General features: G+C 61.3%; 3 protein-coding genes across 5 annotated transcripts; 2 read left to right on the top strand and 1 right to left on the bottom strand.

Moving 5' to 3' along the window:
- Positions 1-84: 84 nt before the first annotated feature.
- Positions 85-4,400, bottom strand: TAS1R1 (taste 1 receptor member 1). Its single transcript, XM_053997331.1, has 6 exons — positions 4,213-4,400; positions 3,841-4,144; positions 2,745-3,521; positions 2,186-2,398; positions 1,891-2,011; positions 85-1,010 (listed from the first exon to the last, which is right to left on the bottom strand). Exons 1-6 carry the CDS (start codon positions 4,368-4,370, stop codon positions 85-87), a joined length of 2,499 nt encoding a protein of 832 aa, XP_053853306.1. The 5' UTR covers positions 4,371-4,400.
- On the top strand, positions 4,355-9,573 carry NOL9 (nucleolar protein 9). Its single transcript, XM_053997332.1, has 12 exons — positions 4,355-4,684; positions 4,755-4,980; positions 5,135-5,262; positions 5,396-5,534; positions 5,746-5,842; positions 6,221-6,318; positions 7,056-7,217; positions 7,377-7,662; positions 7,746-7,857; positions 8,210-8,387; positions 8,812-8,945; positions 9,268-9,573. Exons 1-12 carry the CDS (start codon positions 4,493-4,495, stop codon positions 9,397-9,399), a joined length of 1,884 nt encoding a protein of 627 aa, XP_053853307.1. The 5' UTR covers positions 4,355-4,492; the 3' UTR covers positions 9,400-9,573.
- A 2,571-nt stretch (positions 9,574-12,144) lies between these two features.
- PLEKHG5 (pleckstrin homology and RhoGEF domain containing G5) lies at positions 12,145-23,004 on the top strand. 3 transcript variants are annotated; one of them, XM_053997780.1, is made up of 22 exons: positions 12,145-12,182; positions 13,953-14,029; positions 16,020-16,149; positions 16,331-16,433; positions 16,514-16,574; positions 16,680-16,771; positions 16,848-16,984; positions 17,061-17,209; positions 18,743-18,928; positions 19,103-19,273; positions 19,347-19,442; positions 19,524-19,574; positions 19,684-19,833; positions 19,911-20,021; positions 20,089-20,238; positions 20,314-20,451; positions 20,657-20,776; positions 20,881-21,013; positions 21,083-21,195; positions 21,276-21,430; positions 21,505-22,299; positions 22,407-23,004. In XM_053997780.1, exons 3-22 carry the CDS (start codon positions 16,107-16,109, stop codon positions 22,414-22,416), a joined length of 2,964 nt encoding a protein of 987 aa, XP_053853755.1. In that variant the 5' UTR covers positions 12,145-12,182; positions 13,953-14,029; positions 16,020-16,106; the 3' UTR covers positions 22,417-23,004. The 3 variants fall into 3 exon arrangements, with proteins under 3 accessions (XP_053853755.1, XP_053853756.1, XP_053853757.1); XM_053997781.1 differs by lacking the exon at positions 12,145-12,182 and adding an exon at positions 12,733-12,785; XM_053997782.1 differs by lacking the exons at positions 12,145-12,182; positions 13,953-14,029; positions 16,020-16,149; ... (3 more) ...; positions 16,848-16,984; positions 17,061-17,209 and adding an exon at positions 18,414-18,568.
- The last annotated feature ends 54 nt before the right edge of the window (positions 23,005-23,058 follow it).

The following is a 23,058-nucleotide window of genomic DNA, read 5'->3' on the forward strand; positions in this document are numbered from 1 at the left end:
CGGGCGCCGGCAGTGACGCCGTGAGCGGCCGGGGCGGGCCAGGGCCGGGGGTCGGTCCCCGCGGCGGGGGTCGAGCCCCGCGGCTCAGGCGGCGGCCAGGCGGCGCGTGTACTGCTGGATGGCCATCTGGAAGTGTTCGGCCGTGTTTTGGTGCGGCCGCAGCAGGATGACGAAGGCTCGCGGCACGAAGTACCCGCCCAGCACTGCTGCGAGCGTGCCCAGCGTGCTGAGCACCCGCGCCGCCGTCGCGGCCCGGCCGCGCAGCGCGTCCCGCGAGCAGATCACGGCGGCCGAGCAGCTCAGGTGTAGCAGCAGGCTCACGGTCAGGCTCTTGGCCTCGTTGTAGGCGGCGGGCAGGTCCGTGCCCGCGTAGCTGAGCGCGAAGCAGCCGGCGCTGAGCAGCACCGTGTAGGCGATGGCGGCGTCGGCCGCGGTGCTCTGGGCGCACTCCAGCACCACCCACTCGTCCCGTGCGCCGTACTCCCGGCGCGGCACCGAGGGGCTGGCGGCCTCGGCGACCACGCACAGCGCCACTTGTGCCGCCGTGTTGGCGGCCACGAACAGCACCGGCCCCTGGCGCCGCATCCAGGCCTCGTAGAGCGCAGGGCAGCGCGCGTTCAGCTTGAAGATGCAGAGGATCTGGAAGGCGCGGGTCGCCACGCACGAGAGGAACACGGTGAAGCTGATGGTGAAGAGCGGGACCCGCAGCAGGCACGCTGCCTGCGAGGGCTCCCCGAAGTAGAAGAAGAGGCTGCTGCAGGTGCAGGCCAGGGAGCCCAGCATGAGGAAACACGTCTTCCCGCCCGCGGACTTGACCACAGGTGTGGAGACATTGAGCGCGAACAGGACAGCCAGCGCCGCTATGAGCAGCATGAGAAGAACAGCCAGGGCCAGCAACGCCCAGGAGAGGGGCTCGGACCACGACAGGAACTGGATGGTGCGGTTGAAGCAGACCTCGCTCCCTGCTGGAGCCCACTCATCCAAGCCACAGGCCTGGCAGTCAAAAGGGTCTGTGGAGGACACGGACACCTCACAGACCTCGGACCCGGTAAGAGCTCTGCCACGGTGCAGGGCCCGGCTCGCAGCTCCCTGGGCTCTGCTCACCCATCACACCTGCTCCTTCCTGCAGGCGCTCCCAGGCCTGGGGTAGCAGAGGGAGTTCTTTTCGTAAAAGGCCCCCCACCTAAAATTGGCCCCGTGGACTCTCCCAAAACCCATGGCCTGGGCTGAGATAGTGGCTCGGCTGTGCGAGGCTTAGGGCCATGGGGGCTGTGGGTGGGAAGGGGCCCATGCATCAAGCAGTAACTTGGGAAGGATCTGCAGCAGCTGCTGTTGAATGGGACAGTACCATGTAGGGGGGTTTTCTGCTCCCACTGTCCCCAGAGCTGCCCCTGCCCACTCCACAGGCCAAGGGTGTTGAGGCACTAGCTGCCAGGAAGGGGTTTGTTGTTTTGGCTGGTGATTCTGAGGCAGGAGACATTTCCATATGCCAGGTGCTGATGATCACACAGTGCGGAAGCCCCGTGTGCCATCTGGGGCACAAAGGCAACCACTATGTTGAATTTCCCTGGCGGAGGATGCGGTGCAGGGAACAGCTACCAGGCCGGACGTCCCCTTTCCCTGGCCACAGGCAAAGAGGCTCTGTTTGCCCAGGTGGGCTCACCTGTGGGCAGTACTCCCCGGAAAGCACAGGGCATACCCATTGGTAAGCAAATGGGTTTGCATACCTATTGGTAAGCAAACAGGAGGAGCCAAACCCACTGCCTTCAGGTCAGCTCAGAGGTTTTACTGACCACAGGAGGTGAGAGGCTGGGAATGATGAGACTTGAGCAGGAGGTAGGATGTGGGTAGGGGAGGAAGGGGCAGGATCAGACCCTGCGGTGTACTGACCCGATGTGTTCAGGAAGGTTCCTGGTGGACAGGCCACACAGCTGAAGCAGCATTTGTGGCGGCTCTGCTGCAGCCGCATTTCTCCTGGCTCACAGGCCTTGGAGCACACCGAGCTGGGAGCCTGCCGGGAGCACAGACAGGGTCAGGCTGGCAAGCAGCAGCACTCTGGCACCGCCCCACACTGCCTCGGCCCTCAGTTTTGCCCTGCTATGAGGAAACATCCCAGAACTGGTGGCATTGGGATGCAGTCAGCTCAGAAGTGAGCAATAAATAAGACCTGGGTGCAGAACAATACCTGGCCATCTTCTGTGTGCCACACAACTTTGCCTGGGTCGATGCTCAGCCTGTCAGGGTTCACACGGAAGGTTCCTACCACATCAGAAGCCCAGTTTGGGCCCAGCCACTTCCACATGACAATGTCATAGCCTTTTTGAATGTCCCCTTGGGCATCGAAAGAGATTCGGCTCTTGTACAGGGTGAAGTTTACTTGCCTAATCTTTTGTAGGAGCTGTAAAACAGAAGAATAAGAGAGGAGCCCTTCCAATGGCACAACTCCTGCCATTGGAGGGAGATGTGCTGGAGGATGCTTCCTCTGTCCTGCAGCTGCTTTCAAGCCCCCCAACATCTGCAAGAAATCCCATTCAGTGAGGGGCTGGTGGTAGAGGAACAAGTGAACTAGGATGGATTCTAGGTCTAGGTCTTGGCTGCTCTGACTGTGAGGGGCAGCTGAAGCCCACAAGGGACTTCATCTGGGATTTGAGCCTCTGGGAAAGACAGGAAACCTTTGGGCACAATGGAAAAATCCTTGCCTGTGGGAAGGGACCCTCATGGATCTTCCACAAGGTTGGTCTTACCTGCCAGGGATAGACAGTGCCTTTGCTGCAGGCCCCCGAGGCACAGCCTAGCAGGTCATGGAGGCCATGGGCCACGGCATACACAGCTGAGTACACGTTGAAGGAACCTTGAGCGTCGTACATGTCAGGGACAGTGGCAAGTGCATGGCAGCTGGTCCAGCGCTGGCTGCAGTTCAGCGTCATGTTCTCCACAGATTCCCTGCCTGCCTCTGCACTGCTGGCACACTCAGCCACAGCACCTTCCTCCGACATCTTCCAAGCTTCAAAGCGTTCCAGCATTGTGGACTCTGGCTTCTCTACTGCCATCCCAAACACTGAACCGATGGTCTGGATGCCAGGTACCTGCCAGATGGTTTGAGCCAACGACCAGTCTTCAGAGGCCACCCACACCATGCCCGTGATGTTCTTCTGGACCACCACCTTGAAGAATGGCAGAACACGTCCTCTGTTGGAGAACACAACAGTGACATTGACCTTGACGTCTCTGAGAATTCGGACCAGGTTGTGAAGCTCGGGGTTGCTGGCGTCCGAGTTGGCAGGGATGGTGCCTCGGTAGGCCACGCACACGTTGCTTGCAGTCAGCAGCTTCTGCAGGGCATCCAGGCCGGCCCTGCCATAGGTGTTATCACTGCCCAGCAGCACCACCCAGGTCCAGCCAAAGTGCTGCAGCAGCAAGAAGATGGCCTTCACCTGCTGCCTGTCGCTGGGGATGGTGCGCAGGAAAGAGGGGTACAGCCGCTTCATGCTCAGCAACTCCGTGGAGGCTTCGTAGCTGATCTGCAATGAGAGCTAGGGGAAAGGGGGATGCGCTGGCCCAGGCAGCTGCACCCCTGAGAGCTAATGGCATAGGCAGCCTATCCTGGGAAGACTTGGAGCTGGGCAGGCAGTGGACCCAGTGCCAAGCGTCCTGAAGCGGGAGAAAGCTGTAATGGATGGCAAGCCAGCCCACTGACTGCCTGTGAAATATCGTGTGACAGCACACACAGAGGGGCTGCATTTCCAGCTCGACCAGTCTCCTCAGGTCTGAACCCACCATCCCTGAAACCATCACTCTTTGGGATCCCTGGTTTTCATCAGCCATAGAAGCTGCACTTACCTCTGGTACAAGAAAGAGGCTGAGAACAGCGGCCGTGGTGAGGGCCAGCTGGGTGCTGTCAGGGCCAATGACAGCCACCACCTGGGGTTCATAGTGTTGGAAACTGGGGAGCACCTGGACATCCTGCGTGCCTTTACGAGCAAGGGCACCCAGCGTGGCGTGGAAGTTGGTAGGCTCAGAGCAGGTGTCATAGATTTCATAGCCCAGGGTGACATTAGGGAGCAGCGTGGTGGAGTTGTTGATCTCCTCCACAGCGAAGCGGAGAGCCTGGGACAGGTAGTAGCCGTGGCTCTTGAAGGAGGCTCTATGGAATCGAGAGGTTGTCAGGGAGGACAGAGCGCGTTTAGGGGCACAGGCAGCGCAGGCACTCACTCGTCGCAGCCGCACACGAGCAGGCTGGCGTCCTCCCGGTGCGCCGCGGTGTGCAGCGGGAACAGCCCGGCCAGGCGGTGATCGCCGCGGAGGGTGAACGAACAGGCGGCGGCAGCAGCCGCGCAGAGGCACAGGCGGAGCAGCGCGGGCGACAGCATGGTGGGGCAGCTCCGCACCGCGCGGGCGGCTCTTAACGGGGCGGCGGCGGGCGAGGCCTCGCCCCGGGCGGGGCGGGGCCGGCCGAGGGGCGGCCCCGGGAGGCGGAGGAGGCTCGGCGGTCATGTCCGCGCGGCGCAGCCGCCCCCGCCGGGCTTCGGCCCGTGCCCTGGCCCGCGCGAGCCGGGCGGAGGCGGCCTGGCGGGAGTTCGCCGCCTCCTTCACTCGCATCGGGATGGTGCCGCCGGCTAAGTCGGGGCTAGTGGCCGTGGAGGCGGCGGAGGGTACGGCCGTGCTGCTGCTGGAGCCGCGGAAGGTGAGCAGCGCCCACAGCGCGCCGGCCGCGCCGCGCCCCGCACCGCCTGACCGCCCGCTCTGTCCCGCAGGCGCTGACCTTCACCGGCAAGTGCCGCCTGCGCTGCCTCTATGGTGCCGTCCGCCTGCTGGGCTTCGCCGTGGCCTCTCACCACCCGGGACTGCCGGTTTTCTCGCCGGCCACGCACTGCGCGCTCAGCCTGGAGGCGCTGCCTGGCGCCCGCCCGCCCGCCGCCGCCGTCCGCCAGCTGCGCGCCGCCGCCCGCGCCGCCATGCGCTCGCACCGCGTCCGCCGCCGTGAGTGCGGGACGGGACGGGGGCGCGGGCGGGCGCCATTTCACGGGCGGTGCGGGGAGCGGCCATTTTGTGCGCGGGGCGCTGCGCAGCGGGTGGGTGCCATTTCGCGGGCGGGCGCGGGGCTGAGGGTGATGGCGGCACTTTCCTCTTTCAGAGGCGCGGGTGAAGGTGATGGCACGGTTCTCTCCCGACTGCGCTGTGGTGCTGCTGGAGCACCTAGACACGCCGGTGACGCGGTTCCTGCTGAGCTACCCACCGCTGTCGCGGCTTTTCGAGCCCCAGGTGAGGCGGCGCGGTGCCCGCTGCACCCTATGCCGTCCCCGCACCGCCCATGCAGAGCCAGCGGCGGCCGCCCCTGTCAGCGCCGAGCCGTGGCCTCACACAGCCCGTGCTGAGTGCTCACCCTCTCGCCTAGAAAAAGGAGGAGTCTAACTTCACGCCAGAGGACGCGGTCTTGGCGTCTGTGGGCATCGTGAAGTGCAGCCCCGACCGCGGGCTGCTGGTGTCGGAGAGCATGTGCCTGGCGCTGGAGGAGCTGATCCAGACCTGCTGTGGTGAGTGCAGGCCTTTGGCTATGTTGCCTGAAAAAAAGGAAATTCACGAGGCTTTTCATGAGTTAAAGTTGAAAGAATTCCCTGGCCAGCACATGCTGCTTGAGGGTTGAATTTTTCTTTATGAAGAATGTATATCTAGAGCTTAGGCGTTGCCTTGGGTGGGTCAGTGATGCCAGCATCAGTCCACTTCACACTCTGCTTTTCTTTCTAGCGGAAGATGAAGGTGTCCCTGTGGTGCTGGTGTGTGGCCCAAAAAACACTGGGAAATCGACATTCAACAGATACCTAATTAACCTGTTACTGAATCGGTGAGTCTTTCCATGTTCTGCAAGCTTTTATGTGCTGCATGAGATTTAAGAGAAGGAAAAAAGAAAATACAGATGTTTGACAGGTCTCTCAGAAGAGCCATCAGAACTCAAAGGTGTATAGTTGCCTCCTGAACATTTCTGTTGAAATACTGTTAAATTGCTGCCTTGGAGTGTGTGAGCACATTAGGCACCAAGCAGTTTGGGTTCAGTAAGGGAGTTACAACACTTAGAAATGCACCGTGAATGTGGTTGAGGGAAGGAGAGATTCACAAATTTTAGCTTTGCAACGTAGAACAAAATCAGATTGTTCTTCTGATGTGTTCAGGTCATGTAGTTCTTCTTTTGGTGGATGCTAACACACAGTCTCTCTCCCTGCAGCCTTCCTGTGGTGGAGTACATGGAGTGCGACATCGGCCAGGCAGAATTCACTCCGCCTGGGTGCGTGTCCCTGAGCAGCGTCACAGAGCCCATTCTGGGTATGTGTTCCGCTACTTCTGCGGTTACAGAGACCTGTTCCATTTCTGAAATGAGCAGGGTGTTCTGGGCAGAGGCTCTGCTTCAGGGGAAGCTGCTACCACAGCTGTCAGAGTTTCCTGGGGAGAATAAACCAAGGGCTGTTTAAGTTTTCTTGCAGGGACATTTAAGCTCCCTGAGTAACATGGAGCTATTCTTCTGGTTTAAAGAAACATGATGTTGTAGAGGTGGTAGTACATGCTAAGGTATATCAAAGGGGATGTTCTGCCTTTCAGATGTGAAAGGTCTCCTTGGGAAAATTTATATCCATAGATAAAACTAACTTGAGAAATCCAAAGTGGATCTCCACAGATTGAGGCTGCTGTGATGAGTGGAAAAAACAGAGTCCAGGAAACTGCTGGAGTTTGTAGTCATGCAGATTTGGGTCACTGTCTAAAAGGACATTGCCAGGCTGGTTTGGTGTTTAACCAGTTTGTCATAGACTGTTCTTTAAAGATTTGTAAGTGTGTGAGCAGTGATTTCAAACAAAAAAACACACCTAATATTAATCTGAAACAAACAAAACTCCCAGCCTGCAAGTGACAAACCAGTTTCCCCTATTTGCAGGCTGTGCAAGGACAACTGGCATGTGGGAAGAGCATGGGTTATTTCGGGAGAGGGGGCATGTGGGTGCTGAGGGACGGGAATGTTTTGGTTTGACTTGGGGAAGGCACTGGATGTTCGGTGCTCTCTTTGCCAGGTCCCCCCTTCACTCACCAGCAGATGCCCAGTAAGATGGTGTATTATGGCCAGACCAGCTGTGAGCAGGACACCGAGAGGTACCTTGATGTTGTGAAATACGTGTTCAGCTACTACAAGAAGGAAGTGCCTCTAGTCATCAACACCATGGGCTGGGTGAAAGGTAAATGGGGTTAATCTGCTGTGGAGAGGTGTGGGAGGGAGGTAACAGTGGCACAGCACCACGTGGAACAACAATTCACAGCGTGTCCACCCGAGTTAACGCTGCTGTGTCACCTGTCACAGTTGTAGCAGCAATCGTGTGTTTCCTGTGCTCCTGAAGGTGAAGGGCTGCTGCTCCTCATTGATATCATCCGGCTGTTGTCACCCAGCCACATTGTTCAGATGGACATGTGCGACTGGAAGGCCATGCCCCCGCTGACACCTGAGCACGTCCACTTCAGCGCCGGGCTGCACACCAAGGGCAAGCAGCAATCCAAGTGCAAGCAGCTGGGAGTGGACAGCATGGAGAGCTGGAAGTACCCTGAAGGGGAGGACGTGTCAGCTCCACAGCACAAGCTGCTGTATGTCCACCCAGAATTCCCTCGGGCGGGGATGGCAGGTGAAGCGTAAGTAGGATGTTGAGTGCTCTGTGAGGTCCATGGGCTGAACAGAACCACACATTGTCCTTGACGTGGGGTTGTTCTTTCAGGCGAGTGCACAGCGGCATTCTGCGTGACATGTCCATCCTGGGATACCTGGGGCACCTGCAGAGCCTGGACATTGGGGCAGTGCTCCCACTGCACAGCCTGGTGCCATATCAGGTAAAGGAGCTTTTTGGGATGGTTTGCAGGGGAGCGTGCACAGAGCTGAACTTGAAGTGATGGGCAATTTTGTTCTACTGTATGTGTTTCTCAGAAGAGGGACAAACACTCTAATCTGCAGAGTGACCGTATTCAGGGTGTCTGGAAGCCAGACTTCTGTTAAGTTGCTGGTGTGTCCTGTGTGTGCAGGTGTTGGCACAGAAGCTGTTTTGTGTACCCTGCCGTAGTGCCTATGTGTAGGTGTGGTGTGGGAGCGTGCAGGGTGTGTAGTCAGCAGGGTCTTATCTCTGAAGTCAAACTCAATCCATGAGGAGCTGATGAACACTTTTCTCTCTTCTCTTTCCCACTTCAGGTACCTTTCAATGCTGTTGCGCTCAGGGTTATTCACACGGATGTTGCTCCCAGCAACATCATGTACGCGGTGAACGCCAGCTGGGTCGGGCTCTGCTGCATTCCGGTGGACGTCCGGTGCCAGACCGAAGGGCCAGTCCTGCTGACACAGACACCACTCTGCGACTGCCTGGGCTTCGGTGAGCACACCTGGAGCTCTGCTCTCACCTGCCGTGTTTAGGCAGACAGGTTGCATAGTGATGGAATTATCTACTCTTTTAAAACCAGCTGGAGAAGTGGGGTGAGTGTGGTGTATTCTCTGCTGTTAAAGACTGTATTGCAGTCCTTGGACTTTGGTTAACAGGTGGTAGGAGCTGTGGGGAATGTCCTTGAATGGTGCCACTCGGAGCTGCTCTCAGAACTCCACAGTGACTCACTTTCTCGTTCACGTTCTCGAAAGTACGTTCCATGTAGCTTTTGCAAAATTCCAGTAGTTGTCTCAGTTTCCTTGTGACTTAATTTAATGTTCCAGTTTGGACTTTGGTGCTCAGTTGTGTGTAGGGATGTGACAGTGAGCAGGGATACCTAGTGACTGAGCTTTGCATGTGTTTTTTTCTTTTTTAGGAATTGTCCGAGGAGTTGATATGGAGAAGAAGCTTTACTACATCCTGACACCAGTGCCTCCAGTGAATCTGAGACTAGTGAATTGTCTGCTCCTTGGGAGCATCGCCATCCCTAACTGTGTGTTTCTGGGCCAGGTAGGAGCTCAGGGGAGGGGTGGGAGTTGGCTGAGCTGCAGCTGGCTGGCAGGTTTTCCATTTTCTTATTCTTGAGGCTGATGCGTGCTGGGAGATGCCTGGGCATCAGCAGATGGTTATCTCTCTGTGAAATTGTCCTTAAGCACAGAAACCTTGGGAGAACAGAATGTTCTGCTCATGTTTCAGATGCCAAAGTGGGGTTTGGTGATAACTGAGTCCTCCCCACCATCAGCTCTGTCAGCCTGGGGCAGGATGTGCCTCCCCCTCTGCTGAAGGTACAAGTTCTTAAAGTTGTTTCTGGTTTAATTTTTCCATTTTGCAGCAAGGAATTGAGGGAGAGATCCCCTACGTCACATCTGATTACAACTACAGTATCGTGGGCTCAGGGAAACTGAGGAAGAAGAAGCAGCATTTGAAGAGAAGGGAGTTCCCCTTTGAGTGTGATTACACTTGAAGCCTCAGGGTGCTCAGCCAGGGTTTGTTCATGTGGGACCTCGGGTGGTTGCAGGAGCCCTGGGTGCTGCAGAGGCCCTGGGCATGTAGATGCTACAGTAGGGCCAGTTTTGATAATGTTTTGTATGTTCAATTTGTATTTTTGGTGTTCTGTAATAAATATCTATGGTAAGCACTGGGCTGGTTTGGATCTTTTCCTAGGCCGAGGCTGACGCAGCCGGGGGCAGCTGCCATTGCACTCACGCTGGTCAGGACCTCTTCCCATGGCCTGCCTGCCCTCAGGGAGCTCGGGTGTCAGTGACCCACAGTCTCCTGAGCAGAACTTCAGCGTCCCCTGGGTTTGGGGAAGGGCCCATACTGGGGTTCTGGCTGGCCTATGGCTCTGGGTGTCCTGCTGGTCGAGGAGAGGGGAGGGAAGGAGCACCTGTCCCCCTGAGTCACAAAGATGGAGCTGCTCGGTGCTGCACTGGCACAGCCTGCCCTGTCTGTCCACTGGGACTGCTGCTTCCTGCCCTGTGCTGTCCCGGCTGCATATCTGGTGCTGCAGGGTGAGCTCAGTGCCCTGAGCACGGGCTGGGAGCAGCTTGGGCTGGCTTTGATGTGTCCCCAGCTCTAAGGGACTGTGCTATGGATAGAGGCTGTAGTGGGATGGGACTGGGGAGGAGCTTGCCACCCAGGTGCTGCATGGAGCACTGGGGTGTGTGGCCTTACCTGACCCCACCTTCTCTGTCTGGCTGGAACATGGGAGGATCTTTATTTATTTTTCTTCCCAGCCCTTTGTCAATTAGCAATTTGCTGCCAAGGGAAGCCGGGACTGGTGGGAGTCACACAGGGCTGAGTGCCTTGGGTCAAGTTGAGGACATTTTTGGAAAAAGCTGTTCTTTGTGGGTAATATCAGCATGCTGGGCTCTTCCTGGATCTGTGACTGCAAAAGTAACCCGGCTTCTAACAGCAGCTCCTGCAAAATGAGGCATGGCTCTGCCTCGGCCCAGACTGGGCAACAGTCCAGCCCTGGAGCTTGCAGCCCCCTGAGCCCAGCACCCATTCAAATCCCCTGTGAGGGTCTGTGGAGAAAGGAGGGAAGCAGAGGAAGGACGAATGTGGTGCACTTGGGGCCAGAGCTTTTTGGCTGGTGGCTGCTGTGGGTGTGAATAATCTGCAAAACTGCTTTATCTGGTTTGGGAAGAGATTTCCTAGAACTCCAGGAGCAAGCAGCTGTAAACAAACAGACTGGGATGAGAGGTGAGGAGGGGGACAGAGCTGGAGAAGAGCTGCAAGGGGCTGTGCAGTGTTGCAGCCTTGTAAAGAGTTAAACTTAATCCAAGCCTAATTATCCCCATATGGCTGGCTCTGGCAGCAAAGGAAGAAGTTGGCCAGCATTGTGGCCTGAACAGTGGCTAAAATAAATAAAGGGGCCATGGTGCAGTCAGGGGGAACATCCCAGACAGGGTGAAATGGGAGTTCAAGTCACAAGGAAGCGGGTGGAAAAAGCTTCAGAAAAGGTGAGATAGGCAAAGGACATGGGAGAAATGCCCAACACTAAAAGCACTGTGGCCAAGCATCCCCCTTGGTGTTGTCACTAGCGCCCAGCATCCACCTCACCCAGCTGAGGGCAATGGATCCCACGGTGGCTGCATCCCTTGGAGCCAGGGGCCAAGTGAGTAACATGTGTGCTGAGCTGCAAGTTTGGTTTGGGGCATTTCGGAGGTGGGAAGGTGGTACAAGGTGCCAGTGCCTGCTGGGGACCAAGGTGGATGCTGCAGCCTCAGGAAAAGGGAACCTCACTGGCTTCTTGGTGCTCCCTGAGGGGAAGAGGGACAACAGGGAGGCTGGGGGTTTTGGAGCATAAACCTTGGTGTGAAGCATTCCGCCTACGAGAACACTGTTCTGTGATTCATGGGAAATCTATGACAGCACTTCAAATATTAAGGATGAACTAAATCAAGCAGGATTAATTTTGCAATACATTGGCATCAGTTACCTTTGCAGCAGCGATTTATGACTGAATTTCTGGCAAAGGACGCCTAGAAGCAACAAAACTCTGAGAAGCACCTGGTGCCTCTGGGAGGAGATGCTGGGATGGTCTTGGCCTGTCAGTTTTGTATGGGGGAGGATGAAGGTGCCATCTTTTTTTTCTTTGTGGGGTTTAAGCCCTATCTGGTGCTTTCTTGGATTAGCAGGAGGAAAATCCCCCTGAATATCTCTGGTTTTCCCTATGCAGCTGGGGGCCCCCGTGTGCCCACGGGCGCAGGGATACAACCGGAGCTCCGGGCGGCGCATTCCTGCCCCCTCAAAAGCCGGACGGACGGCAGAGCCGCCAAACAGCCCCCTTCTTAATGCTGATTCTTTCCATCACAAGCACGTCTTGTCTCCGTGGCCGAATGTCTTCCATAGACGGTGGAAAGTGAAATTTGTGCAATGTCTGTAGGAGGCTGAAGAAAGGCCCTTTGTGCGCCCCCCGCGCGGGCGCTGGGCAGCCTCCAGCAGCACCCTCGGCCGCCCCGCGGCTCCCGCCGGCGGCGTCAATGCACCGCTTGTCCAGAGACCGGGACCCACTCTTAAAGCCAGAGCTGGGCTCCCTCGGTTAGTCCCACCGGTGGCCCCGTCGGGGCGGGCACGGCTGCGGGGGGCCCCCCGGCCCCAACCCCAGGATGTTTCTGTACTGGAGGAAGCGGGGTGCCTACGAGCTGGAGGCTTTGCCGCCCGGCCTGGCGGGGCTGGAGTACGGGGCCGTGGAGCGCTTCTCCTGGAGCTCCAGCCTGGACGTCAGCGAGGAGCTCGGGGGTAGGTGGCTGGGAGGCTTTGGGCAACCGGCAGGCTGTGGCTGAGCGCGGCTGCCCAAAACCTCCAGCCCTGGCAACGAGGGTTGAGGGCTTGGGAGAAGCTGCTGGGTGCCGCCGGGATGCCGTGGGAATGCTGCAGGTGCAGCTGGGGAGCGCTCAGCAAACCGCCCCGTGCCACCGGCGCCGCTCCCCCCGGCCCGGGCAGGCGTTTGAAGCAGCCGGCTGCCGCTGCCGTGCGCTCTGCCGCAAGGACGATCCGGTTTCAAAACTCGCTTGCCGTCGCCGGGAGCGCCGGGTGTGATAGCATAGCCGGCAGCAGGAGAAGGAGGAGGTGACCGGGCGGGGAGAGGAGCTGATGGGGACAGGATCTCTCCTGCAGCCCCCGAAGTGTCTGGTGGGGACCCGGACACGCTCCTGCCTCTGCCCCAAAGCGGGGCTCCCTGCGAGGAGCACCCAGCCCGCGTGTCCCAGGCCCTGGTGCATGTGTGACCCGCTGGCAGGGTCGGCTTTTGGGAGCGGCCACGCGGCTCTGGCCGTGCCGGCGGCTGCGGCGTGCGGCTGATCCCTGGCACCGCCGGCCGCTCCGGCCAGCCTCTAGTTTTTGGTGAGTTTGGGAAACTTTCCCTTGGGTGCATGAAAGAATTTCTTATTTGTTTCCGTTATTATTCCCGATAGGTCAAGTGAAACGGCAGCGGCGGGGGGTGGGGGCCGGCCCAGCTCGGCGGGCGCTGCGGGGCGGCCGTGGGGACAGAGGCCCCATTGTGCTCCTGCCGCGGGGGCAGCGCCCGGCCCCGGCTCCCAGCCCGGCTCCCAGCCCGGCTCCTAGCCCTACTCCCGGAGGGCGACTAGCTGAGCCCTGCCCGGCTGCTCCTGCACCGTCATCTAGCAGCGTCCATGGTGCCACAGCGGCCCCGGGATCGCCTCCCAGACGGGAGCTGGAGCAACCAGCACCATTCGAGTTGCTTCCCCCTCTCCAGGCAAAAGCAGCAGTTTTTTCAGTGCTGCCTCAAAAGGCAGACTGTTTTATCCCGCAGACTGTTTGTAACCCTGGCCTTGGCCGCGGTCTGCTCGGGTCGGCGTGGATGCTGTTTTTGTTGGCAGGAAGGATGCGGGAGATGGAAGCGGTGCGGCGGGGAAGTCCCTGCGCCGCTGGGCTGGTGTAATAGCCGTGCCACCTGGTAGAGCCGTGCCGTTGTGGTACAGCCATGCCATCTGGCCTCTCCACATCCCCGGCAGTGGCTCCCTGCCCAGCAGGCAGCTTCCCAACGGTGCATCCCTGCCTGCAGCGGGGCTGCCCAGCCAGAGGGTGTCTGTACTGCTCGTTTGCCCCGCGAGCAGCCCGGAGTCTGTTATTTTTAAACGATTAGGTTCGACACATAACAAAAGCCTTCAAAATAGGATTTGTCCCTAAGGCCGATTTAACTGTCAAAGCTTAAAGTGGCTCCTAAGCCCCGTTGGGGGCTGACAGCGGCAGATTTAGTGTTGCTGCTGCAGCCCCACGCCGTGCCAGCCCAAGGGGAGCTGGGGCAGGTCCGTGTCCTCATCCTGTACCCTGGGGTGCTGAGCAGGAGGTGCCGGATTCTGTCACTGTGCGTTCCCCCAGCGGGAACGCTTCACTGGCTCTTGGGCACGGGGCTTCATTCCCCGGGACGAGCTGTGCGGCGGGCAGGAGCCGGCCGAGCCCGAGTGCTTCGCCGAACTCTGAAACCCGGGATTCCTGGTGTGGGGGCCTCAGCACGGCACCCAGGCACTGACCCTGCTCTCTCCACAGCCGAGCCGTGCCCAGAAGAGGAGACAGTGCTGCACTGCCAGAATCCCGACTGCGCTGGAGAGAGGAGGGCGGCCAAGGTGGGTCCTGCGGGGTGGGGGCAGCGCCGGGCAGCTGCTGCCCGGGGTCTTCGGGGTGAGAAGAGACAGCGGACAGCTCTGCCCAACCTGCCGCTCCCTGAAGGGCCCCTGCCCCTGGCCTGCCGTGCCGGCTCTGCATTCCCTGCTGGTGTCAGGGTCCTGCTGGCATTTAACGGCACAGCGGCGGTTTACGCGTTTTCCCGAGCTGCCGTGATTTGGGCTAATCCACTACAGCCCGTCTGTTCCCCTGCTCGCTAACGTGAAGCCAGGGTAGATTTAGGGTCCCTTCTCTCCCGCCGGCCGTACGGAGCCGGGCCGGACCCACGCCCTGGCTCCCAGCGAGTCCCCGGGGCTGCTGTGCGGGGCCGCGGGCGGTGTCTCCGGCGCAGCAGGCAGGACGGCACCGGGGGTGTGCCGCGGTGCTCTGTTTGCACGCCGGGCTGGCAGGGCCGGTGCTGCTGGGGCACACGTGGCACTGGGCTGCAGCTGCCCAGGAGTGCAGCTGGGACTGCCGGGAGCGACTGAGGCCACCCCGCCGCTGTCACCAGACCCCTGATGGTGCCTGGCAGGTAGTGGGGGGGTGGGCGGGGGGAGCTGGTCAGGCTGGGCGCTCATCCTGACGTGTCGCGGTGCAGGATCGTGATCCCCCTTGCTTTGTGAGGCACCTGCTGAGGGGCGGCGGAGCTGCCGTGTGCTGGGAGTTCCATGGGGCTCGGATCAGGAGCTGATCCCCTCGATGGGCAGAGGGGTTTGGCCATTCCGCCTGGCCTCTCCTGTGGGGATGAGTCCAGGGATGAGCTGCTGGCACAGGGTGGATGAGGAGCCCCGCATCCCTCTGGGGGAGCTGCCAAGAGTCCCAGGGGATCTCACTGGATGAGTGCCAGCTGCGGGCACTGCCTGGAGCCTGAGGCCATACTCCCACATGGAGGTGTCACGATGGCCACGATGGCAACAACGCTATGGGACACACGGTGGGAGCGGAGGAGGGCTGAGGGTACAGGGTGTCCTGAGGCTCAGGCTGTCTCGAGACCTGCGGTAGGACACTCGTGGATGGCAGGGGGTGCTGCAGAGGGACCAGCGGCCCCTCGGAGAGAGCGCGGGTGGTGGGAGCGCGTCAGCGCTGACCTCAGCAGCGCCGGGAGGAAGGAGGGCAGGAAGTGGGGGCGGCTGGAGCTGCACAGGCGCTTCCTCCCCGCAGCAGCGCAGTGTACTACAGGCAAGCCCGGGCAGGGCTGTCTCCTCCCAGCACCCTCGCACCCCTCCGCGGGCAGGGTGGCGGTGGGGGTCCCACACTGGGACGGGGATGTGTCAGCGGTGCAGCAGGACTCGCTGGCAGTGGCCTGCAGCATCACAATCCCCAGGAGCGGGGCCAGTAGGAGCCCCAGTGAGACGGGCACTGGCCAGAGAACACAGGCTGTGCACTGTGCTGGGGGCCTGGCCGGGGGTTTAAAAATAACCCGCAGTGAATGCCTGGAGGGGCTGGGGCCGCGGCCGTGGCCGCACACAATCGGAGGAAACCCGCCGGCTTCGAGCATTGTTTGTCTGCAGACGCTCGCTTCCTCCGTCCTGCCGCGGGGACACGGCTCTCGTCAGCACAAAGGAGCTGTGGGGTGCCAGGGCGGCCTCCTGGGCCGCTGGTGAGGTGCTGGTGCCGCGGTGCAGGTGACTGTCCCGCAGCTCCTTGTTCAAGCCCCGGCATGTGCAGGTGTCCCAGCGTCTCTGCTCATTGTGGTGGAGCAGGGAGGGGCTCTGTGGGACAGAAGGTCCCGTGTCATCACCATGCCCTTACAGCACCCACTGCCTCATGGCTATGTCCTGGTCATGCTGCTTTCTCACTCTGGCTTCAGCATTCCCTGTGAACAATGTGCCAGCTGCAGTTGGGGATGGGAGAGGGGACCCTGCTGCTCGCGGTGCTGGCCATCCCTCCTGTAAACATGCCATAGCTGGCAGCCCCGGGCAGGCCCTGCCTGATGGACTCATGTCCCCGCAGGAATGCCACCACGCAGAGTGCCGGCAGCTGAGCCTCAGCGGCCCCCTCAGCCTGTGTGAGCTCTGCGACGGCCGCCTCCATGGCGCCATGCACTTCGATGGCCACATCCGCTTCGACCTGTCCCCGCAAGGTGAGCCGGACGGAGCTGCGGCACCGCCGCCCCCGCGGCTCTGCGGCTGCGGTGCGGCGCAGGGATGGGAGTGATGGAATGCACTTGGGGCTGGTGCAACTCAGGGATGGCAGTGGGATGCAGCGGGAGCCAGCACGGGGCTGGGGGAGCTGTCACAGCCCAGCTCGATGCCCGTTTGCAGGCTCCATCCTGGCCCGCAACATGTCCACACGTTCGTGCCCCCCGCGCACCAGCCCTGCCTCTGATGTGGAGGAGGAGGAGGAGGGTCCGGCAGAGAGCAGAGGGTGAGCCCCTAGCCCTGCACAGCCCGTGTGCAGCCCCAGCCCGCGGCACCCCTGTCACCCTGCCCTCCCTGTGCCCGCAGGGAGCGCAAGAGCTCAGCGCTGAAGCTGCCCAAGAAGAAGGCTTGGCGCAGGCACACGGACGTAAGGCACCGGCTCCTCTCCCTGGGGCACTCGGCAGGGCAGCAGGATGGCCCTGGTGGGAGGGAGGGAGGGACCCCTGGGCAAGCAGCTGCCACATGCCCCCAGGACCCCAGCAAGGAGTGCTTCACCTTGAAGTTTGACCTCAGCATCGACATGGAGGCAGAGATCGTGCCAGCTGTGAAGAAGAAGTCGCTGGGGTGAGTCTACTGGGAACAGGACAAGGGACAATGTGGGGACAGATGCAGAGACAAATGTGGGGCTCATGTCCTGCAGGGAAGTGCTGCTGCCAGTCTTCGAGAGGAAGGCGATCGAGCTGGGCAAAGTGGACATCTACCTGGACCAGTCCCACACGCCGCTGTCCCTGCAGTTCGAGGCCTATCGCTTCGGGGGACACTACCTGCGGGTGAAAGGTGCTGCGGGGGCCCCGAGGGAGGTTTGGCTGCTCCAGAGTTCCCAGGGGACACTGACAAGGTGATGCTCCCACAGCCAAGCCCGGGGATGAGCTGAAGGTGGAGCAGGCAGTGCGAGATGCCAGGTCAGCCAGCCTGCCCATCCTGCACCCTGCCAGCAGTGCTGCATTCCTTGGGCCAGTGCTGGAGCCGCTGCCAGGACGCCGGGAGGGCACTGAGAGCCTGGTGAGTGGCAGTGCTAGCTCTGGGGAGGGAGGGATTGGGGATGGGATGACAGCATGTGTGATCCCCCCATAGCCATTCTTTCTGATGAAGATGGGTCATGTATGGTGTGGGCTGAAGATTCCCCTGGAGCCCCCAAAACCCACTTTTTCTCCTGGCTGTGCCATGCTGGCTGTGCTGTGCTGTGCTGGGCTGGCTACACCATGGTAGTCTAGCAGCTCAAGCAGCAGCACCAGCCCTTTGGCTGTGCCAGGTACGGGCTGGCACGAAAGCAAAGGCAAACAGGAGCCCTGGGGGCCCCAGTGTTGGCTGCAGCTCGGTGCCACCCCAGCCCTGGCACTCACCCTGGCCACTGGCCCTCCTCTCAGCTGCTGGCAGCTGCTGAGCACAGCAGCTCTGTCCTGCCCCATGGACCCTGGCCCCAGATAAGGCGTGGGACCGGCTTGGGCGTCGCTCCCATGGGAGCAGGGTGCCAGGCCTGAAGGGAGAAGCTCTGCAGGGTCTCGCCAGGGGAACACGGTGCTTGGTCCTGTGCCAGCAGGCCCTGAGGGCGGCAACCTGGCTGCCTGGCCAGGGCTAGTGGCCGCCCGTGTCCAGCACTATGACGCCTGGCTGCAGGACCGGCAAGGCTCTAGCAAGGCCAGGGGACAAGCGGGCCACCAGTCACCTCTGTGGGGGTCTCGGTCCCGACCACCTTCCTGGGGGCAGGTGGGTCCCAAGTGGCACCGAGGCGATAGGGCTGGTCACAGCCGGGACATCTGGAGAAGTGGCAGCACAGTGAGTAATGGGAATGGTGCCCTAGCAGCTCTTCCCGCCTGGGTCTGCGGACGTGGCGGGGTGTGGGGCCGTGCTGGCGGCAGTGGCAACAGCATGCCGCCTCCCAGGGCTTGGTGGCAGGCAGGGAGCCCCGACCCTGCTGCGTTTTGTGCCCCGGTGAGGAGATGGCAGCGGCCGCATCCCGGCACGGCCCAGGGACACACAGGGAGCAGCCGGTACAGCGGTGCCCGGGGCGGCGGGAGCCGCTTGGCCGTGACCCAGCTCTCGCGACCAGCCGGGGGGCTTTGATCTCCGCCGGTGAATTGTTCAGCTCTGGTAGCTTATCTGCCGAGGAGGGAAATTAGGTTTTCTGCGCTGACCCCACCTCCTTTTGTTTCGGAGGAGCCCGGCCACAGCCTGCCCGGCCCCGGCTCTGTGGTCCGAGCTGAGAGTGTAGCTGGACAGACGGCTCGGCCGGGTGTGCTGCGACCCTCGGGATGCCCTGAGCCCCCGCGCTGCTGAGGCCCCTTGTCCATGGCCGGCCGGGCTTGGCCAGGCAGCACCCGGGGTCCTGCACCCCCGGGGCCCTGCACCCCCGGGATGCAGGTAGGCAGGTCAGTGCGGGCAGGGGAGCATGGCCGGGGGACCCCACTGCCCGGGGCTGCCATCTGGATGTCTGTCTGTCTGTTCCACCGTGCTCGAAGTCAGCCAGGCTGCTGTGCCCATCCTGGCCGCAGAGCTGGGCACTGACCCTGGGGACACTGGCTGTTCCCACTGCAGGCTCCGGGACGGCGAAGGAAGAACATAACAGAGTTCCTGGGGGACAGCAACATCCCCAGCCCCGAGCCAGCCCTGCACAGCAGCAGCTCTCTGCCCACCAATGGCACTGACACCTGGAAGAACCGCGCTGCCAGCCGCTTCAGCGGCTTCTTTGGCTCCGGGACTAGCACGGGCTCCTTCGGGCGGGTATGTGGGATGCAGGCATGGGCGGGGGGGGCTGTGGGAACTGCCTGTGGCTATGCTGGGGAGCTGGGATGGGTCCCCGTGGGGCTCAAGACCCTAGTTCCGCAGGCAGGGTGAGGTAGTCCGTGGCACATGCCCACCGGGCCCCACCCAGCTCTGTTCCCCACTTTTGGCCAGGAGACGGAGAAGCTGGAGCAGCTGGTGAACAGGCTGCACGCCTACAGCACCTTCGGGCTGCCCAAGCTGCCGCCCCAGCTCCGCTTTGACCGCGACTCCTGGGAGGAGGACGGGGACGAGGCTGGGCTGACACTGGAGGACAGCTGGCAGCAGATCATCCAGGGCACAGAGGTAGGGACAGTTCCTGGGGAGCCTCAGGGGCTCTGCCCAGGCCCTGGCACAGCGCTGACCCTCAGCCTGGCAGGTCCTGTCGCGCCGGCAGTGCCACCAGCAGGAAGCCATCTGGGAGCTGCTGCACACAGAGGCCACCTACATCCGGAACCTCAAAGTCATTACTGATGTGAGTGTTGGCAGCTACTGCACTGTGCTGGGGCTGGGGACTGTGGCTGCAGCTCACTGCCTCTCCATTCCCTCCCCACAGCTGTTCCTCTCCTGCCTGGTGAACCTGCAGGAGTCAGGGCTGCTCTGTGAGGTGAGTGGCGGGGGCTGCAGGGGACAGGGTGTTCAGGGATGGGTCCTCACCTCGCCATGCTGCAGGGTGGAGGTGCCATTCCCCAGTGCTGCCCACCTCACCCCCACAGGTGGATGCCGAGCGGCTCTTCAGCAACATTGGGGAGATCATCCGGCTGCACTGCAAGCTGTGGCGCAGTGTCATGGCCTCAGTGCTGGCCAAGGCACGACGGACTGGGGCACTGCTTGACCCCATTGACTTCCTTGACGGCTTCAAGATGGTGAGTGAGGATGCCATGCCACAGTGGGTAGCCATGCCATGCCGCGTGCTGCATGGTGACCGCCTTGTGTCCCCCAGTTCGGGTCCCTCTTCAAGCCCTATGTGCGGTATTGCATGGAGGAGGAGGGCTGCATGGAGTACATGCGGACCCTGCTGCGGGACAGCGAGCTCTTCCGCACCTACGTGACGGTAAGGGGAGGCTGGGGCTGGGGCTGGGGCTGGGGCTGGGGCCAGTGCTAATGCCTGGGTGCCGCAGTGGGCCGAGAAGCAGGAGCAGTGCAGCCGCCTGAAGCTGAGCGACATGCTGGTGAAACCTCACCAGCGCCTCACCAAGTACCCGCTGCTCCTCAAGTCTATCCTGAAGAAGACGGATGACCCACGCGCCCGTGATGCCATCACCACTATGGTAAGTGATCAGGGCTGGGGGGCAGCAGGGTCGGTGGCCCCCGGCCCCTCAAACCCACCGCCACTCCTGGCACAGATCAGCTCTGTGGAGCGCTTCATCAACGATGTCAACTCGCGGATGCGCCAGCGGCAGGAGCGGCAGCGCCTGGATGCCATCCTCAGCCGGATTGATGCCTACGAGGTGGTGGAGGGCAGCACAGATGAGGTGGATAAGGTAGGCTGAACATGGTGGAGCTGTCATCTCATGCCATGCCGTACCATGCCATGCCACTCAATGCTACCCTCTGCCACACTGCTCTGCCACCCTCCTCTGCCACCCTATGTCACTTCATGCCAAGCCACCCCATGCTATGTCATGCCATGCTACCCATATCATATTACCCCATGCACCCCATGCTGACACCGGGGGCTTCTGGCAGCTGCTTAAGGAGTTCCTGCGGCTGGACCTGACAGCCCCCATCCCCGGCACCTCCCCGGAGGACACCCGGCAGCTCCTCCTCGAGGGCAGCCTGAGGATGCGGGAAGGTAAAGACAGCAAGGTGAGGACTGCAGGGGACAGGGAGGTCTCGGCTCCGGCCCCTGCCCGCCCACCCACCCTCAACACTGCACTGACTGGTACCCATGGCTCCACTCTCATCCCCAGATGGACGTCTACTGTTTCCTCTTCACCGACCTCTTCCTCATCACCAAACCCTTCAAGAAGGCTGAGCGCACCAAGGTGATCCGGCAGCCCTTGCTGGTGGACAGAGTCGTTTGCCGGGAGCTCAGAGACCCAGGTGAGAGCACTGGGCCTAAGGGGGACTACAGGGAGGTCCCTGGGCACTGCTGACAGCCCCTGCCCACAGGCTCCTTCCTCCTCATCTACCTGAACGAACTGGGGAGTGCTGTGGCCGCCTACACCTTCCAGACCAGTGGGCAGTTGTGCCGCAGCTGGGTCGAGGCAGTGCGCAATGCCCAGGTGAGGGCACGTGGGTGGGTGGGGGACCCATGGGTTCCCTGTGCACACCCCATTCCTCACTGATGACTTCCCCTTCCCAGAACCTGCTGCAGCGTCTGCGGCAGCGCCGGCGCATGGAGGAGCAGGAGGAGGAGGATGAGGAGGACGAGGAGGACGACGGTGAGAGTGGCACTTCAGCTGCCAGTTCACCTACCATCCTACACCACAGCAGCGCCAGTCCGGACTCACAGCAGTGGTAGGGAGCAGGAGGGAGGGACCTCCACACCCCCAGCCTGGCGAAGGCTCCTCCTCACCTTCTTGTCTCCACAGCCCATCCGACGGCTCCACTGAGACGCTTGCCATGGTGGCAGCAGACGGTGGCGACGAGCTCTCCTCCCCAGACTGGGATGCAGGACCCTTCAGCTCAACCTCAGATGGCTCCTCTGTTAGCACCAGCACCTCCATCGGCACTGGCACCTCTGTCGAGACCCCCACCTCTGCTGAGACCCCCACCCAGGAGCTGCCTGCAGGTGCCCTGCCTGTTCCCCTGCCCCACGGCGTGGCCTCCCCAGGCAGCGGCTGCCGCTCATCCTCCATCGACAGCGCCTATGGCACGCTCTCACCTGCCTCCCTGCGGGACTTTGGCCAGCAGCCAGAGGGGATGGCCGAGGAGGGCCAGGAGCCCTCCCTGGCCCCTCCGGCTCCACGGCCTGCCTCGCCCCGGCTGCGCCGCCGGACGCCCGTGCAGCGCCTGCCTTGCCCGGCCAGGGTGCTTAAGTCCAAGTCGGAGGCCAGCTTGCCCCAGCTCCTATCCCCCACTTCCTCAGGCCCCCTAAGCCAAAGCCGCAGCCTCTCTGACCTCTGTGCTGGTTCCCCCCGAACTAGCCAAGACCCCACGCCTCAGGCTGCCCCTGGCAGCAGTGGCAGCTCCACATCAGAGCTCTCAGAGCCAGAGGAGCCAGTGGAGAGCCCAGCATCCCTCCAAGGAGACCTCAGGCGCAACCCCCAGCCTCCTGCCCGCCGGACCCTCTCGGACCCCCAGTCAGCACAGCACCGCAAGCTGACTCTGGCGCAGCTGTACCGGATCCGGACCACACTGCTGCTCAACTCCACGCTGACGGCCTCGTAAGCACACGCTGCCTGCTCCTCGGGGATGCCCCAGCCCTTCCAGGGGCTTCCCAGGGACCGAGTCCCAGTGCTGAAGGCATTTCTACCCACTCTGTCTCTTGCAGGGAGGTCTGAGAGCTGCTGGCATGGAAAAGGACAGATGCATGGATGTACCAAGGAGCTTCTCCTGCTTCTAACCGTAGCATAATGCCGGGGCCGGCAGAGCAGGCACTGGGATGCCACGCTGGTGGGGACATAGATGGGGATGCAAACCAGTCCCCTTGACGAGGACGTGTCCTGGGCATGGCGGTGCGGGGCTGGACATGGCACATGGCTTGTGCTGAACCCCTTGTCCACAGACATGAGAGTTGTCGGGCAGGGGGCCCTGGGGCTGTGGGGGGCTGTGGGAGACTGTGGGCCAGCTCTTGCAGGCGAGGAAGGGATGACAATGTCGGCAGTGGTGAGTGGGGAAGGTGCTGAGAGAGAAGTGGTGCCGGTGGCACGGTGCTGTGGACAGTGCAGGGAGGTGGCTGGGGCTGGTGGCAGGAGAGGATGGTGCAGGGCTGAGGCATATTTGCCCTGTGGGGTGGCAGTGGATGGCAGCACCTGGGACTGGAGTGTGGGACACACGGTGGGACATGCGTGGTGGCCGCAGCCCCGGCTGCCCCCCCATGCTAAGCTGCACTCCACGTCCCAGCTGAGCAATAAAACCAGCTGGTGCACGCTCATGTCCGCCTCGCCTTTCCTTTGGCTTCAGCAGCACCCAAGGCTGGGCAT

This window comes from Vidua macroura, chromosome 23 (genome assembly GCF_024509145.1).
Source record: "Vidua macroura isolate BioBank_ID:100142 chromosome 23, ASM2450914v1, whole genome shotgun sequence".
Lineage (NCBI taxonomy): Eukaryota > Metazoa > Chordata > Aves > Passeriformes > Viduidae > Vidua > Vidua macroura.